Source organism: Geotrypetes seraphini, chromosome 1 (assembly GCF_902459505.1).
Source record: "Geotrypetes seraphini chromosome 1, aGeoSer1.1, whole genome shotgun sequence".
NCBI lineage: Eukaryota > Metazoa > Chordata > Amphibia > Gymnophiona > Dermophiidae > Geotrypetes > Geotrypetes seraphini.
The window spans coordinates 265,302,858-265,319,304 of NC_047084.1; the positions used below are offsets into that span (position 1 = coordinate 265,302,858).

A 16,447-nucleotide genomic window follows, 5' to 3' on the forward strand; every position below is an offset into this window, starting at 1 on the left:
GTTGTTTTATCATGTTGTTTGGGCATGGTAGGTAGAGGCTGTTGCAGTAATCTAAGGTGCTAAGTGTGAGGGATTGTACAATGATCTTGTAATGTTCTTTGGTAAAGAATTTTCTTATTTTTCTTAGGTTTCGCATGGTGAAGAATGCTTTTTGTATGATTTTGTGTATTTGTGTCTGCATTGTGCAGCGTCTGTCTAATTGTATTCCTAGAATTTTGAGAGTGCTCTGTATAGGATATTTGATTGTGTTTACTTCCAGTTCTGTTAGTGATGGTTTTTGTTCCTTCTCTAGTAGTAGGAATTTGGTTTTCTCCGCATTCAGTTTCAGCTTATGGTTCATCATCCATTTTTCCACAGTTTCCAGTGTTGTTTTCAGGCGTCCTTTGGATATGGGGTCTTGGATGTCAAAGGGGAGGATGATGGTTATGTCATCTGCGTAGCTGAAAGAAGTTATATTTAGGGCGTCTAGGGCAGTGCCTAATGAAGCTATGAAGAGGTTGAATAGTATGGGCGATAGAGGGGATCCTTGTGGTACTCCGCAGGGGTTTGTCCAAGGGTCAGATAAAAGATCTTTTGACTTAACTCTGTATGATCTTGTTTGAAGGAATCCTTGGAACCAGTTGTGAACTTTACCTGAAATTCCTATGGCATCTAGTATCTGGAGAAGTATGGGATGGTCTACTAAGTCAAATGCTGCTGAAAGATCGAGTTGGATGATTAGTAATTTATTTCCTTTGCTGAGGTGCTGTCGGGCTATATCTAATAAAGATACTAGTAGAGTTTCTGTGCTGTGATTAGCTCTGAAACCAGATTGAGTTGGATGCAGAATGTGGTGGTCTTCTAGGTAGTTGGATAGATATTGTGCTACTAGACCCTCTGTGAGTTTGATGTATAATGGGATAGAAGCGATTGGTCTATAATTTGTTGGGTTGTCTATTGGGCCTTTGGGGTCTTTTAGTATGGGGGTGATTATGATTTCGCCAAGTTCCGGAGGGAACTGTCCTTCCCTGAGGGTGGTTTGCAACCATAGCGTGAGACAAGCTATGAATTTAGTGGATGCTGCGGTTAGTAAGTAAGGAGGACAGTTGTTCAAATCACATGAGGATTTGCTGTATTTTTTGTACAGCCGATCCAGGTCTGACCATTGTGTCGTTGGGAAGGTGGTCCAGGTCCTATCTGCTGAGATGGCTTCATCTATTGTGGGTTTTATTAGTATCTCTTCTATGATGTTTTGTGAATTGTTGAATGTGGTTCTGATTGTGATGATTTTATTTTTGAAGTGGTCCGATAGTTGTGAAGCTGTCAGAGTCTGGGTTCCTTGGGTGGCGAGGAAAGGTTTGGTATCTGTGAGGTTTTTTACAATGCTGAAAAGTTTTTTGGAGTCTGGATTTTCGGTGACAATGAGATTGGAGTAGTAGTCTTTTCATTTTTCCTTCAGTTTGATTTTGTATTGTTTGATTTGGGATCTCCATTCTGTTTTATTGTGGTCTTGTTTTTGTTTTTTCCATGTCCTTTCTAGTTGTCTGCATTGCCTTTTTAGGTGTAGGAGTTCGGCGTCAAACCATTTGTCTGATGATCTGCATATTTTGTTTTTTGTTTTTAGTGGTGCTAGTTTGTTCAAAGTGGATTCACTAATGGAACGCCATGTGTTTATGAATTACCTTTACCTAATTACACCAGCGGAGCAGCCTGCAGAGAGGATCGCCGGTGCTGTAGCAATCTTACAGGCTGCCACTGTCATCAGCAGCACATTCCCTCTGCTGCGGTCCCGCCCCTCCTCTGATGTCTGACTGGCCACATTTAGGTTCAAACAATTTTTATTGAGGCAAACAACAGGGAATAACAACGCCAGTACACCCTACAGGTGCACAGTACAAACAATGATGCATCAAATACAATAATATAACAAGCATGTTCAGAAGAAGAGACCAATAACCAAACACCCCCCCCCCCTTCCAACTCTACATAGGGCAAGCGAGACTAAGGGGGCGGAATGGCACTCTGAGGCCCAGGACTCTTATGAGCCCCGAAGATGCTACACCACCCCGTCCCCCACCTAACCCCACTTATCATATCCGGGACTAAATGCCAGAACCTTTAAATACACCCCTCACCTCCAAATCCCAACCCCCCTCCCCTCCCCCCAAAATGGTACTCTCCACCCCGCCACACCAGTACTCACCCAGCCCTATATATAGAGCGCCCAGATTAGGACACCCATCTTAAAACCGCACTGCGACCCTTTGAATGCAAGGATTGCAGATATGGCTCCCAGATATTCAAGAACAACATCTTTCACTTCCTAGCTCCTCCGGCGTCCCGCGCCTCCCAGATGGCCAACTGAGGCAAATGCTAAAATGCCGGAGGGTAAGGGACCATCCAGCACTGAAGAATACATTTCCTGGCCAATAAACTCATCTTCCTACACAAAGCCCAATGCCCCCTAGGCAAATGGCCATAAGCCTCTGGCAAATCCAATACAAAGTGGGCCGGAGTACTGCGCAAGGCTCTCCCAATTAACCCTGACATGCAAGATATTATACACCTCCAGAAGCGCTGAATAATGGGGCAGGACCAAAAGGCATGTCCCAAAGTGTGTCCCCCGTCCCACATTTATGACACAGAGGTGTAGGGAGTCCTCCACTGTAATACAACTGTGTACGAGTGTAATAAGCGTGCAAGGTTACCCTATAATATGTTTCTAGCAACCAAAGACACAGGGTCACCCCAGGCTTCTTTCCGGCGAACCCATAGCTGTCCAACTTTCTCCTCGTGGATATCCTACATGTCCGGCAGTCAGGCGCTGCAATTCGGGGGTCACGGGCTCTGCCGGTGGGGTGAGTAGGCAAAAATTACCGTGTTGGGTCCCCCGTCTGGTAAAAGGTTTTTAGTTAAGATTTATTTGTCAAAATAAAATTTGCCTGCACCATGTACAAGTCTGCAGTTTTGGTTTGTTTGCTCTGGTCTGTTTTTTCACTGCAGACGAAGTTGGACCTCTGGTTCTTTTGTTGTTTTGTTGCTAGGCAAAAATTACAACATCTCCACCGGAGCTCCTATCAGGGTCTCCTTCACCGTAGCACCACTCCTGGGTACACTCCACTCCACCTCTCCACTCTGGTATTCTCTGCGGACAAACTAAGCCAACTGAGACCACTCACAGGCAAGAAGAGAGGTTACCAGAAGCCCCAAAGATTAAACCAGCTCCCACCGACGGGGGCCAAATTCCTTTCAAGAAGCCGAGCCAGGAACAGCAGAGCAATTATACTCCTACCCTATGGAGCCATCCAGGGTATGGGATAGTAGTGTAACAATGCGATGGCAGCGCACTGCTACGGGCCCACAAAGCAACAGTGGATAGAGCACTAAAACAGTGCAATCTGGCTAATGTAGAGTCCACCTATTCAAGCAGTCATCCGGGAGGGCGCTTGCCCGAAATCAGGAGCTTAAGCTCTCCAGGTCCGCTCGGCCGCTCCGGCGCGCACAGCCATTTGCTCACCAGGTCTGTCTGATCTTGCTCACCATCTGTTGCCCATGCACCGGCAGAGGGGAGGTACACCCAGCAGGTGCTCTTATACCACGCGGTCAGTGGGCCGAGGATCCATCGCTCCAATGCGTTCCAGCGGTAGCCTGTTTGCGCTCCTTGCTCAACGCCACAGTGCCTGCGGTGTTTGTCCCTCTCTAGCACCGAGGGGAAAAAACCTCCGCGCTGCCGCTAGCACATATTAAATTGGTGGTTTTAGCGGCTGAAGATGGAGCCTCTGCTCTAGGCTGCCATCTTCGTCGGTGATTGTCACTTCCTCTAGCTGACTGGCCACATTAAAAAAAAAAAAATGAATTCATATCCAAAGTCAACACTCAAAACAGGAATGTTAAATTACAGAGATCTGAATACAATGATATTACAAAGACTTCCTTTTTACTTGCCCCATCCCCCAAACAGTTCTTTTAAGTCCAGATTTGAATTGATTCCAAAGTATGTAACAGCAGCATCACAAAGCAGTTTTTTTCTTTCATGGACAAGTCCACAGTGCAAAAGGGTCTCCTTTCATTAAGGCAAAGAATGCAAGAAAGTCCTAGGCTGAGCCTTTATCTTATAGGAAGTTTCATAATTTGAGAGTTAAATAGATAATCTGTATATCATAGTACAGAAACCATGGCAGGCATTAAAATACAAAAAAAACTAAAGCCACTGTCCTAAAAAGTTAAACGCTTCTTGCATTCTGTGGTGTATTTAAGAAAAAGAGTCCTTTTTAAAAGGTCACAGAAGGGTCTGTTTTTCTCTTCAAGAAAAGAATCAAGACTGAACTGATTAATTTGCTGCTTACGTTATCAGAAGACAACCAGAGCCTGGGACCAACATGATTTGAATAATGACCAGACAACAAAAGGTAGAAAAAATAATTATATTTTCTGTTTTGTGATTACAATATGTCAGATTTGAAATGTGTATCCTGCCAGAGCTGGTGTTAGACCGTGAACGTGAGCTAGGACTTAACAGAGCGAAGAAAAGTCTTTTTTGTTTGTTTACACTACTGTGCCAGTATGGGTAGGAGAGGACAAAGGGGGTGAAGAAGCTATAAAAGGGGTGAAAAGGCTATAAAATAAACCCACCAGGATGTTTGAAAAAAAAATACCCAATTGGGCAGGATAATCAAAAATGAATTTTTTTTCCCTGAATCAGGCAGCACTAGTTGAGAGACCATGAGTTGATCTTAAATGCTGACAAATCTGTTGCTATGTGGCTGTCTTGGAAATCTAGACCACTTGTTAACCTGCATCATTGGCTGCGTTAATTGATTCCACTCAAAGATGAAACTATTACTCTAAGGTTTCATTGCAACAATGCTTTGAAGTTTGATAGGCATGTTATCAGTGTTGTAAGTTTATGCTATTTTCAACTATGGTTAATTCATCAGCTGAAACCTTTCCTGACTCAGTCCAATCTGGTCAAACTAGATTATCTAACAGACTAGATTATGATCATGTTAGTCCTTACTACCTTAAGCTCCATTGATTACCATTTGAGGCTAGAGTTTTGTTTAAATTTGGTTGTATTTGTTGTACAGTGTTCCCCCAGTCGTTCGCGGTCCCAGTCATTTGCGGTATTTTCCGACCGTGACCACCGACCAGGAGAGGACAGCTGGAGAGGCAGGAGAGAGCAGCCGAAGCACCGGCGAGTGAAGGAAATCCCTCGCTGTATGCTCTGACCACCTCTTCCTGCACTAAAGTCGGGCCTTACCAATCAGGAGTTACTTTGACAAGCAGCTCCTGATTGGTAAGGTCCAACTTTAGTGCAGGAACAGGTGGCCGGAGCATACAGCAAGTGATTTCCTTCACTCGCCGGCACTCCGGCTGCTCTCTCCTGCCTCTCCCACTGCCCTCTCCAGTCTCCCCCACGAAAAACCATATTTGTGGTTTTTCAAGATTCGCGGGGGTTCCTTGAAAGGAACCCCCGTGAATTTTGGGGGAATAATGTATCTTTATTTGGACTGATCCCAACCTACCTCTCTTCCCACTTTGATTTCATAATCCAAAAAAGAATACACGAAGAATTTGTTGGATTATATTTTCATCAGTAAAAGCATGTCGCAGCAAGAGATTCTTTGGAAAAACCCTTGCATTTCAGGCTGGCACAATGAATTCATGTTGGAATCCTGTAATTTCCCAAGCTCAGACTTATTACTTGTTTTGAAAAATTCTTAAAACTTATTTGTTTGAGAAATACTTGACTTAATTGTAATTCTATCTTCCGATGAACATTTTAATGCTTATGCTGGTAATTTATTGTTCATTCATCTCTGTGCTGTGAACCACCTTGAACTGAAAGTTTGACGGTATATAAGAATAAATTATTATTATTGTAATTCACTATTTTATGGTTTGACAAAAAAAGTCTTAAAAGTGTAGCTAGTCCAGAACATTGCTGCATGTCTGATAATCAATGGCAAGAAATTTAATCATGTTACTTCTATGTTGAAAGAACTACATTGGCTTCCTGTTTCAAATAGAATTTCCTTTAAATTTTTTGCCTAGTTTTTAAGGCCCTTCGGATAGATGTTCCATAATATCTTTCTCTAAAGCTAATTCTTTAGGGACATAGATGTTTACAATCTTCACAGCATTTTTTGCTGCAGCTTCCACCTTTAAAATCAGTTAAATTATAATCGACTAGAAATCAGGCCTTTAGTTATGTACCTAAGAACTGCCATCTCCGGATCAGACCATCCGCGTGCCCAGCCTGGTGTACATCTGGCGTAATTCTAGTCACCCATATCCCTCTATGCCTCTCGTAAGGAGATGTACATCTAGCTTTCTTTTAAATCCAGGAATGGTGGATTCCACAATAACCTCCTCTGGGAGAGCATTCCAGGTGTTCACCACTCGTTGCGTGAAGCAGAACTTCCTGATATTTGTCCTGGACTTGTCCCCCCTTAGCAGTCCATGTCCTTTTGTCCGTGTCACATTGGTCAATGTAAATAACTTTCTTTCCTGCTCTATTTTGTCGATTCCTTTCAGTATTTTGAAAGTCTCGATCATATCCCCTCGCAGTCTCCTCTTCTCAAGGAAGAACAATCCCAATCTCTTCAGTCATTCCTCGTATTCCAAGTTCTTCATACCTTCTATTAGCTTTGTTGCTCGTCTCTGCACCCTCTCCAGCAGTTTTATATCCTTCTTTAGGTTGGGAGACCAATGTTGGACACAGTATTCCAAGTGTGGTCTGACCATTGCTCTATAAAGTGGCATTATAACTTTCTCCGATCTACTGTAGATCCATATTTATGGAATTCTCTGCTCGACATGGTCAGTAACCCAAGTGGCTACTTTAGGGGTAAATTACTAAGGCGCACTAACCAATTTAGCACATGCAAACTGATTTAGCGCTAATCATACACTGATTTAGCGTGTGCTAACGATTAGCACGCACTAAATCAGTTTGTGCGTGCTAAATCGGTTAGCGTGCCTTAGTAAAAGAGGGGGTTAGTTTTTGAAAAGCCTTGAAAATTTGGATGTTTCATAATACTTTTGGTGTCTCTTAACTGGATTCTTTAAAAGGAACTCAATGTCAGCTGCATTATTAATGTATTGTATTATGTTTTATATATATATTTTTAATTTTAGCTCTTATTGTAAACTGCTTTAAAACATCTATGAAAGGCGGTATATCAAATTATTAAATCGAATCAAATTAAGTACCACTTGCACTTAAGTGGCAGCAAAGCAACTACACACTATTCTTTAAGGGCTCCTGTAAGTGGTAAAGCACATAAATGCAAACAGGTGTTCACAAGGGTGGAGCATGGTAGGACCACAGGCAGTGCTGCCACTTAAGCATGCATCTTGCAGAATACTATAAGAATGCATGCCCTCTCTGAATATAGGACCCACAGTTATGCCAGGTCTATGGTTGGTATAACTGCAGGTGCATAAATGTAAGGCACACAAATGCCAGGTTATGTTAGTATTCTCAGACATGCATACCATTTCCTATTGTGCTGAAAGTGTTTGGGTCATCAGCAACATCTCAGACTTACGGTGATCTAAGATATTTACCCATAAATTGTACTGAAACTTCAATTCTGCAGTTTCAAAATTTTAGGAATGGGTCACTTACCTCAGAAGTATATCAATCCAGTTCTCTTTTACATATATTGAATCATATATTCGGCTCCATTCATCTTTTATCCATGTACTCAAGTTCAGTTCATCAAAAAAGAATCTAAGGAACTAAAGAGATTTTGATTTTCTTTAGCAGATATTAATATAAGAAAAAAAGCAATGACACAAGAAATGTTCACAAAACAATATTTTCAGGAAAATATAATGGCAAGAGCAACAGAAAGAAGTCAGCCAAGTAATATTCTGCATTCATAAAAAAAGCTTTCACAGTCAAACAATTTTATTAAACTTTTTTATCAAATGTAACATTTAATACAGAAGACTTTTTATTTTATTTTAGTTCAGTTTTTATTGAAATTTAGAATTAAATCACAAGACAAATTCTTGTTTCAAGCAACACAGAAAGAAAATGAGAATAAGCAAATTAATAAAGGGACATAGAACACTAGGGCTGTTCCCTAAATAAACAAATTCAGTCTTTCTTAAACCAGTAAAGAGGGGAGAGATTTACCCCCTCTTCTTTTTTTTTAATCTTTATTGATTTTCCAATCTTCAATAGTGCAATACATAAATATATCATATAAAATAACTCAATATAAGCACATTTAACTTTCAAATACAGAAGACTTTTAAACAGAAACAGATAATCCCCTTGCCTCCCATCCTCTTTACCTGTATAGGTATGCGTGATGCACAAATAGAAGATTAGATATATCTCCTCCCCCCCTCCCGAAAAGAAGAGAGACAAAAACTGGCAGAAACCTTGATTCTTTTGGCCCATGGTAGCTAACTGAAAGCAAATCTAACTAATGAGAGTGGGAAACTAATCCTAACAATCCCCTGTCCTCTAAAATACCCTACATTGATCCTACTGTTGGGCGGCTATTGTACCAATGAGCTCCTTCCAGTTGATTAATTATAAGGACTTCAAAATGAGACTTCACTCTATAGAGAACATTTGTTAAATATTAGTCCAATACTTGAGCCGAAATTTGGCCTCCTGCGCCTTCCAAATAAGTTGATATCCTTGATTCCTCCATTTCCAATATACAGGAGAAGTATTAGCTACCCATGACTGCATAATGCATTTCTGACCCAACATTCCTTCTGCATGCCCCAGGTTTGTCTAATAAAAGTTGTTCTGAAGAGCCATATGCATCCAAAAATGGATGACATAGAATTGTAAGTGTCAAAACTGTGTGATCTGCAGGCAAGCCCATAAAGAGTAATACAAAGTATTTTCCTTCCGGGATTAGAATAGCCTGGGGCATCAATGCGAGGTGGGCTCTAGTCAAAATGAGCATTTTTGAAGCAGAAAATACAATGTTTAAAAAGATTGCTAAAAATCCAAGATGGCCACTGTCAAGAAAACACACCAAAAATGGGTCACTGGAACTAGAACCAAAAATAAAAAATAGCAGTTTTAGGGTTTTGGAGGAGGGAAAACCAAATCCTAACCCCAGAAACTTTAAAAAATAAAATTTACAGACCCCTCCATCTCCGATTATCCTCATAGGGAATAATGGGAGTACTCACTGTGACTTCTGGTGTCTGTTTGCCTGAATTAGCCTGTCTGCCTCAGAAATTGTCAGACCTCAACTGTTGAAGGAATTCTTCTGACTGCTGGTTGGACAGATCATGACCATCGACTCCAACCCCCCAGATTCCTCACACAGTGGTGAGAGGAGAAACTATGCTGCCAGCTCCCTGATGCCCAGAGGGCTGTTACACAGCGGCCCCACAGCCTATGCTCAAATCTCTGATGAAATCAGCAGGTGAGCCACTCCCAGGGGGATGGACCCTGAGCTCCTGAAGGCACAGAAAACAGGCTGGCTCCACAGGTACTCAATGATATTGGCCTGTGAGCAGCAGTCCACCCATGCAGGACTGTGTTCTTTCCCTAGCAAAATAAGCACAAGAAGGGGACCTTTGGGCACTAAAGCCATGAAGAAATTTAAAAATCTAATGGGAAAATACCCCCAAATAACAAAAATAAGTAGAGTTTGCTTGTAGAAGAAAAAACTGAAGAGGGAACTGTTTTCCACAGCAGAAGGGGAGGAGTTCGAGATCTTAAAATGATACCCTTCTGCAGTTTTGAAAGAAGTGGGAATCAACAGCTAAAGTGCACACTCCTGTGGATATGTAACAGAACTATTATAAAAAATAAAATTATGGAACACTTAGGGCTCCTTTTACAAAGGCACGCTAGCGGTTTAACGCGCATAATACCGTGCGCTAAACCGCCGGATGCACTAGCCGCTACCGTCTCCTTTTAAGCAGACGGTAGTTTTTGGCCAGCGCGGGGGTTTGCGTGTGATGAAAAGTCGAGCACGTTAACCCCGCTAGCGCACTTTTGTAAAAGGAGCCCTTAGACAAATGGTTTAATAGGACAGAATCAGCATGGGTCTTGCCATACCAATTTGCTGCATTTCTTTGAAGATGTGAATGAAGATGTAGATAAAGGAGAGCTGCTTGATGAAGTATATCTAGACTTTCAGAAAGTTTTCAACAAAGTGTCTCATGAGAGACTCCTGAAAAAATTCAAGATTCATGGGCTAGGACAGGGGTCTGCAACCTTTAAGACATAAAGAGCCACTTGGACCCGTTTTCGAAAAGAAAAAAAAACTTGGAGCCGCAAAACCATTATAAAACAAATCTAACACTGCATATATTGTTTCTTATCTTAATGCTATATACAGGATCACTAAATTGAAAATAAAATCATTTTTCCTACCTTTGCTATTTGGTGATTTCATGAGTCTCTGGTTGCACTTTCTTCTTCTGACTGTGCATCCAATCTTTCTTCCTTTCTTTCAGCCTCCTGTATGTTTCCTCTCCTCCAGACCTCATTCTCTCCCCCAACTTTTTCTTTCTGTCTCCCTGTTCCCCCTTCTTTCTGTCTCCGTGCCCTCCCCCAAGCCACTCGGTTTGCTGCCACCGCAATCGGGGAACAGCCCCCAAGCCACCGCCGTCCCAAGCTTTCCCTGCAGAAGTGTTGCGCTGACCAGCATTCCGCTCCCTGACGTCAATTCTGACGTAGGAGAGGAAGTTCCGGGCCAACAAGGCATTTCTCCTCATTCCATCCAGCCTGAGCCCCATCTCTCCTTGATCCAGCATTTCCCTTCTGTGTCTGTCAGAATTACCATTCCACCATCACCCTTCTTTGTGTCCATCTCACCTATATCCCTATCTCACCACTTTTTCAGAATCTTCATTTGTCTCTGTCCTTATCTTTACGCCATGTTCACCATTTGCCCTTTCAATGTCTATCTCCCCCCCCCCCCACTTTTTCAGCATTACTTCTATGTCTCTATTTCACCTCCGCTTCATGTCCCCTCTGTATCTCTATCCTTATTCAGTAGGTCCTGCTTACCCTTTCTCTTCTTTGTGTCACTATCTCCATTTTCAGCTTTCCCCCCCCCCCCCCCTTTTCCTTTGTTACTGCACCCTGTAGCTAGAATCTTTCCACCCTCCCTCCACTCCGGCCCAGCCCAGTATGAAAGATTTCCTTTTGTTTCCCTCCCCTCTCTCTTTCTCTCTCTCTTCTCCTCCCTCACCCACGAGTCCTGCATCTGGCCCTCTCCCTTCTACCTGCACCTGGCAACACCCCCCTGCTCCGCGGCTCTCTTCAGCAACTCGTCAGCAGCAGTGATCAAGACAAGCTGCCGACATCGAGGCCTTCCCTCTACGAGTCCCGCCTTTGTGGAAAAAGGAAGTTGAAACAAGCGGGACTCGCAGAGGGTAGGCCCCGACGTCAGAAGCTGCTGCTGAGTTGCCGAAGAGAGCCGCGGAGCAGGGGATGTGGCCGGAAGCAGGTAGAAGGGAGAGGGAGATAGGAAGGCTGTAGATCTCCGGAGCATGACACCGACCCCGGCCAGGATGATTTCTTTTTCAGGCACCTTACAAGTCCAGCGTCGCGGCGGGAAATAGCCATGCTGAGCAGTGAGCTCAGCACTACACAGATGAAAGCCTTGCTTGCTGATTGGTCCGGCGGCACGGCGCCGCCGGACCAATCAGCAAGCAAGGCTTTCATCTGTGTATGTGCTGAGCTCACTGCTCAGCATGGCTATTTCCCGCCGCGACGCTGGACTTGTAAAGTGCATGCCTGCGTGACACACTACCGGAGCCGCAGCAAAGGTGGAAAAGAGCCGCATGCGGCTCTGGAGCCGCAGGTTGCCGACCCCCGGGCTAGGAGGAAGGAGTGGCCTAGTAGTTAGAGCCACAGTCTCAACACCCTGAGGTTGTGTGTTCAAGCCCTATGCTGCTCCTTGTGACCCTGGGCAAGTCACTTAATCTTCCATTACCCCAGGTACATTAGATAGATTATGAGCCCACCAGAAAAGATAGGGTCAAATGACTTGAGTACCTGAATGTAAACCATTTAAACAATTAATAGGCAGTATATAAATAAATGTTTTGTTAGGAATTGGTTACTGAACAGAAAACAGAGGGTATGGTTAAATGGTCATTTTTCTCACTGGAGGAGGATGTATAATGGAGTGCCTCAGAGATCTGTACTGGGACTGCTGCTATTTAAAATATTTATAAATGATCTGAAAATTAGAAAGACAAAACTGAGTGCAGTGGAACAAGTAGATGTGAATTGCTTTTTTACTCTTTCCAAAAATACTAGGACTAGGGGGCACGCGATGAAGCTAGTAAGTAGTAGATTTAAAACACACTAGAGAAAATATTTCTTCACTCAATGTGTAATTAAACTTTGTTGCTGGAGAATGTGGTAAAAGCAGTTAGCTTAGGAGGCTTAAAAAAGGGTTTGGATAATTTCCTAAAAGTGAATTCCGTAATTTATTATTAAGATGGCTTGGAGAAATCCACTGCTCATTTCTAGGATAAAGGGAAAGGGGATGGGACTAAAAATATAGAACATAAGAATTGCCGCTGCTAGGTCAGACCAGTGCCCCAACTGAGACTAGGTTTAAATGCGTACATTCTGGTTCAGCAGGAACTTGTTTAACTTTATCTTGAATCCCTGGAGGGTGTTTTCCCCTATAACAGCCTCTGGAAGAGCATTCCAGTTTTCCACCACTCTCTGGGTGAAGAAGAACTTCCTTACATTTGTACGGAATCTATCCCCTTTTAACTTTAGAGAGTGCCCTCTCATTCTCCCTACTTTGGAGAGGGTGAAAAACCTGTCTCTATCTACTAGGTCTATTCCCTTCATTATCTTGAATGTTTCAATCATGTTCCCTCTCAGCCTCCTCTTTTCAAGGGAGAAGAGGCCTAGTTTCTCTAATCTCTCACTGTACAGCAACTCCTCCAGCCCCTTAACCATTTTAGTCATTCTTCTCTGGACCCTTTCGAGTAGTACCATGTCCTTCATGCACGGCGACCAGTGCTGGACGCAGTTTTCCAGGTGGGGGCATACCATGGTCCGGTACAGTGGCAAGATAACCTTCTCTTTCCTGGGGGTCTCTCCGAGTACCGCACCAGATATCCTGTATTCGTCTATAAGATTTTTGTTACCGACATGCATCACCTTACACTTATCCACGTTAAACCTGAATTGCCATGTCGCAGCCCATTTCTCAAGCGTGTTTATGTCACGTTGCAGGTCTTCGCAATCTTTCTGCGTCTTCACCACTCTGAATAACTTTGTATCGTCCACAAATTTAATCACTTCGCTCGTCGTACCAATTTCCAGGTCATTTATAAATATGTTGAAGAGTCCAAGCACCGAACCCTGCGGCACTCCACTCATGAGACTTTTCCAGTCCGAGTATTGTCCATTTACCCCCACTCTGTGTTTCCTATCCACCAACAAGCTTTTAATCCACATGAGTATTTCACCCTCTATTCCATGGTTCGCAATTTTTCTAAGTAGTCGTTCATGCAGGACCTTGTTGAACACCTTCTGAAAATCCAGATATACTATGTTGACTGGCTCGCCCTTGTCTATCTGCCTGTTTATTCCCTCGAAGAAGTGCAGCAAGTTCGTCAAACAAGATCTTCCCTAACTGAAGCCATGCTGGCTGGTCATCATCAGATTGTGTCCATAAAGGTGATCAATGATGCGGTCCTTTATCAGCGCCTCTAACATCTTTCCCGGTACCGAGGTCAGACTCACTGGTCTGTTTCCAGGATCACCCCTTAAACCTTTCTTGAAGATTGGCGTGACATTTGCAACTGTCCAGTCTTCCGGAATCCTTCCCGATTTAATCAACAGATTGGCTATTAGTTGAAGCAGTTCAACTATAACCCCTTTCAGTTCCTTGATTACCCTCGAAGATATGACTGAAGTCTACAAAATCCTGAGTGGTGTAGAATGGGTACAAGTGAATCAATTTTTTATTCCATTAAAAATTACAAAGACTAGGGGATACTCAAAGAAGTTACAGGGAAATACTTTTAAAACCAATAGGAGGAAATATTTTTTCACTCAAAGATACTTGTTTATATGCTTACATTTGAAAGACTAATAAAAAAAATCCCAAGCAACATGAGGAAGTTTGATAGGTTGTTTTGAGTGCAGCCGCACCTGGACCAAGCAGAGGAAAGGAAGCGTGGGAGCGCACTCCGCCCCTTTCCCCCGACGTTCCACCGCTGAGCCAGTTAAAAGGCTCAGCGGCAGTGCGCAGGACAAGGTTTCTGCCCTTTAAGTTTACTTTTATTTAATTTAAACAGTTTTTCCTCACTCACCGGCCTCGGCAGCCGCACCTGGACCGAGCAGAGGAAAGGAAGCGTGGGAGCGCACTCCGCCCCTTTCCCCCGACGTTCCACCGCTGAGCCAGTTAAAAGGCCGAGAGCCTTTGCGAAGCGACCAAGAAGCGACCTCAAAACCATCAACCACTGACTTTGGGAATGGTCTCAACACAGTACAGCGACCTCGAGCCGCGAAGGAGGCCAGTTCCGCCTCCCAAAGCCACAAAGGTCCAACTACAAGACCTATTTTCCACACAACAGGGAGCACAATCACCCCTTGCCAGCACCCTGAGCCAGCACAAGACCACATCCCCAATCACCAAAATGAAGTTATCCCCAAAATCACACACTCATGCCACCCTACTGATAATCCTCCTCATTACAGTTGGAAAGTAATAGCAAACAACCTACCCACCTTACCCGCAAATTCCTATGCAACCAACATCCAGAACCTCAACAGGAGATCCCTCACAACAGGAAACTCGAACCACCATTCAAGCACTCAACACCCTATCACCCTAACACGGAGTAGAAGACCTGCACACCCCAAAACCAAACCTCAACATCTTCCCAAAACTCTCATCTACCCTGAAACGGAACACAGTCAGCAAACAGACATCGCTTCCATAAACTGTGCATACGTAAACATCAGAACCATAGGACCCAAAACTGACCATATAAAAAACTGGATAACAACAGAAAACCTAGACTGTCTCTTCCTCACAGAAACCTGGCTAACCTCAAACACAGACCCTAGAATAACCGAAGTATGCCCTCAGGGGTACAAAATATCAGTGACCTGCAGAGAGAAAAAAAGAGGAGGAGGTCTAGCAATAATAACCAAGGACTCCCTTACCCTAAACATACTAGAAAAAACATCCACCCCGCAAATGGACCTTCTCGCCTGCCATCTCACAAGCACTACTCTAAAAAAACTCACTAAACTGCATGCTCTGCTATATAACGCCAGGCAACTGGACCACAGTGAGACCGGAATTTGAAAACTTCATTTACCAAAACTCCTTAACTGCGGAATACAACCTTATCCTAGGAGACCTAAATCTTCACCTAGAAGACCCAACTTCCATACCAGCAAAAAACTGTCTATCATTCCTCAATGCCCTGTCCTTCCAAATCCTAAACCCACACATGAAAAAGGTCATCAACTGGACATTGCAGCATTCATGACGCACCAACCATCCACCCCAGCAATTCAAACCCCCAAAGGAACCTGGTCCCCATCGCTTTGGTCAGACCACTTCACATACAACTTCAAAATCAACTGGAACAAGACCAAAACCACACCTCAATCTAAAAAAATAACATACACCTCACGCAAATATATCGAACCAACCATCTTATGGTCAAAAGTAGATGAATCAATCCAAGACCAAGACCCAAAAAACTTCATCTCTCACTGGAAACATGTGTCCACTAACATCCTTGATGAACTAGCCCCTCTACAAACCAAAACCAGAACCAGCAGAAGATCAGACCCATGGTTTGACAATGAACTGCTCCAACTCAAAAGACAGTGTAGAAGATTAGAAAGAAAATGGAGAAAAACAAACCTAGACCAAACAAAAATTGCTTGGAAAAACATCATCAAACAATACAAACGACTACTAAAAGACAAAAGGAAAACTCATTACACAAATCTTATAGGCACAGAAACCCAAGACCCCAAAAAACTTATCCAAATCTTAAAAGATCTGACAGACACCAAACCCTACACAACCACAAACAATACCCACCCCCATCAGCTACCCTCCTAGCAGATCACTTCAAGAACAAAATTACTAATGCCAGAGCCACCCTCGATTCTACCCCATCCCACCCAAACGTAATCACAATTCACCCCACAGAAAAAGATTCAACCGCAGCAGACAGATCTTGGTCTCAATTCACCAACATACAATAGCCCGAGTTCAATAACCTCTACAAAAAATACAGCCACGCCTCCTGTGACTACAGCCACTGCCCTTCTTATCTCCTTACTATCTCCAGTGTAAAATTCCGTACACTACTTCTACAATGGATTCAATCCACGCTCACGGATGGCATTTTCCCCACTGTACTCAGCGAAATCATCATCACTCCAATCCAAAAAGATCCAAAAGGACCACCAGACCAACCTTCCAACTTCAGACCTATTGCCTCAATACCGCTA

At 43.3% G+C, this 16,447-nt stretch overlaps 1 protein-coding gene across 2 annotated transcripts in view; it reads right to left on the reverse strand.

Annotated features, from left to right (window-relative positions):
- The window catches only part of CFAP99 (cilia and flagella associated protein 99), a 210,526-nt gene that overhangs the window by 145,265 nt on the left and 48,814 nt on the right, over positions 1-16,447 (reverse strand). For both annotated transcript variants that reach the window (XM_033950677.1, XM_033950685.1), the window contains one exon: positions 7,613-7,725. In XM_033950677.1, coding sequence (XP_033806568.1) covers positions 7,613-7,725 — 113 coding nt within the window. The remainder of the gene's footprint in view (positions 1-7,612; positions 7,726-16,447) is intronic.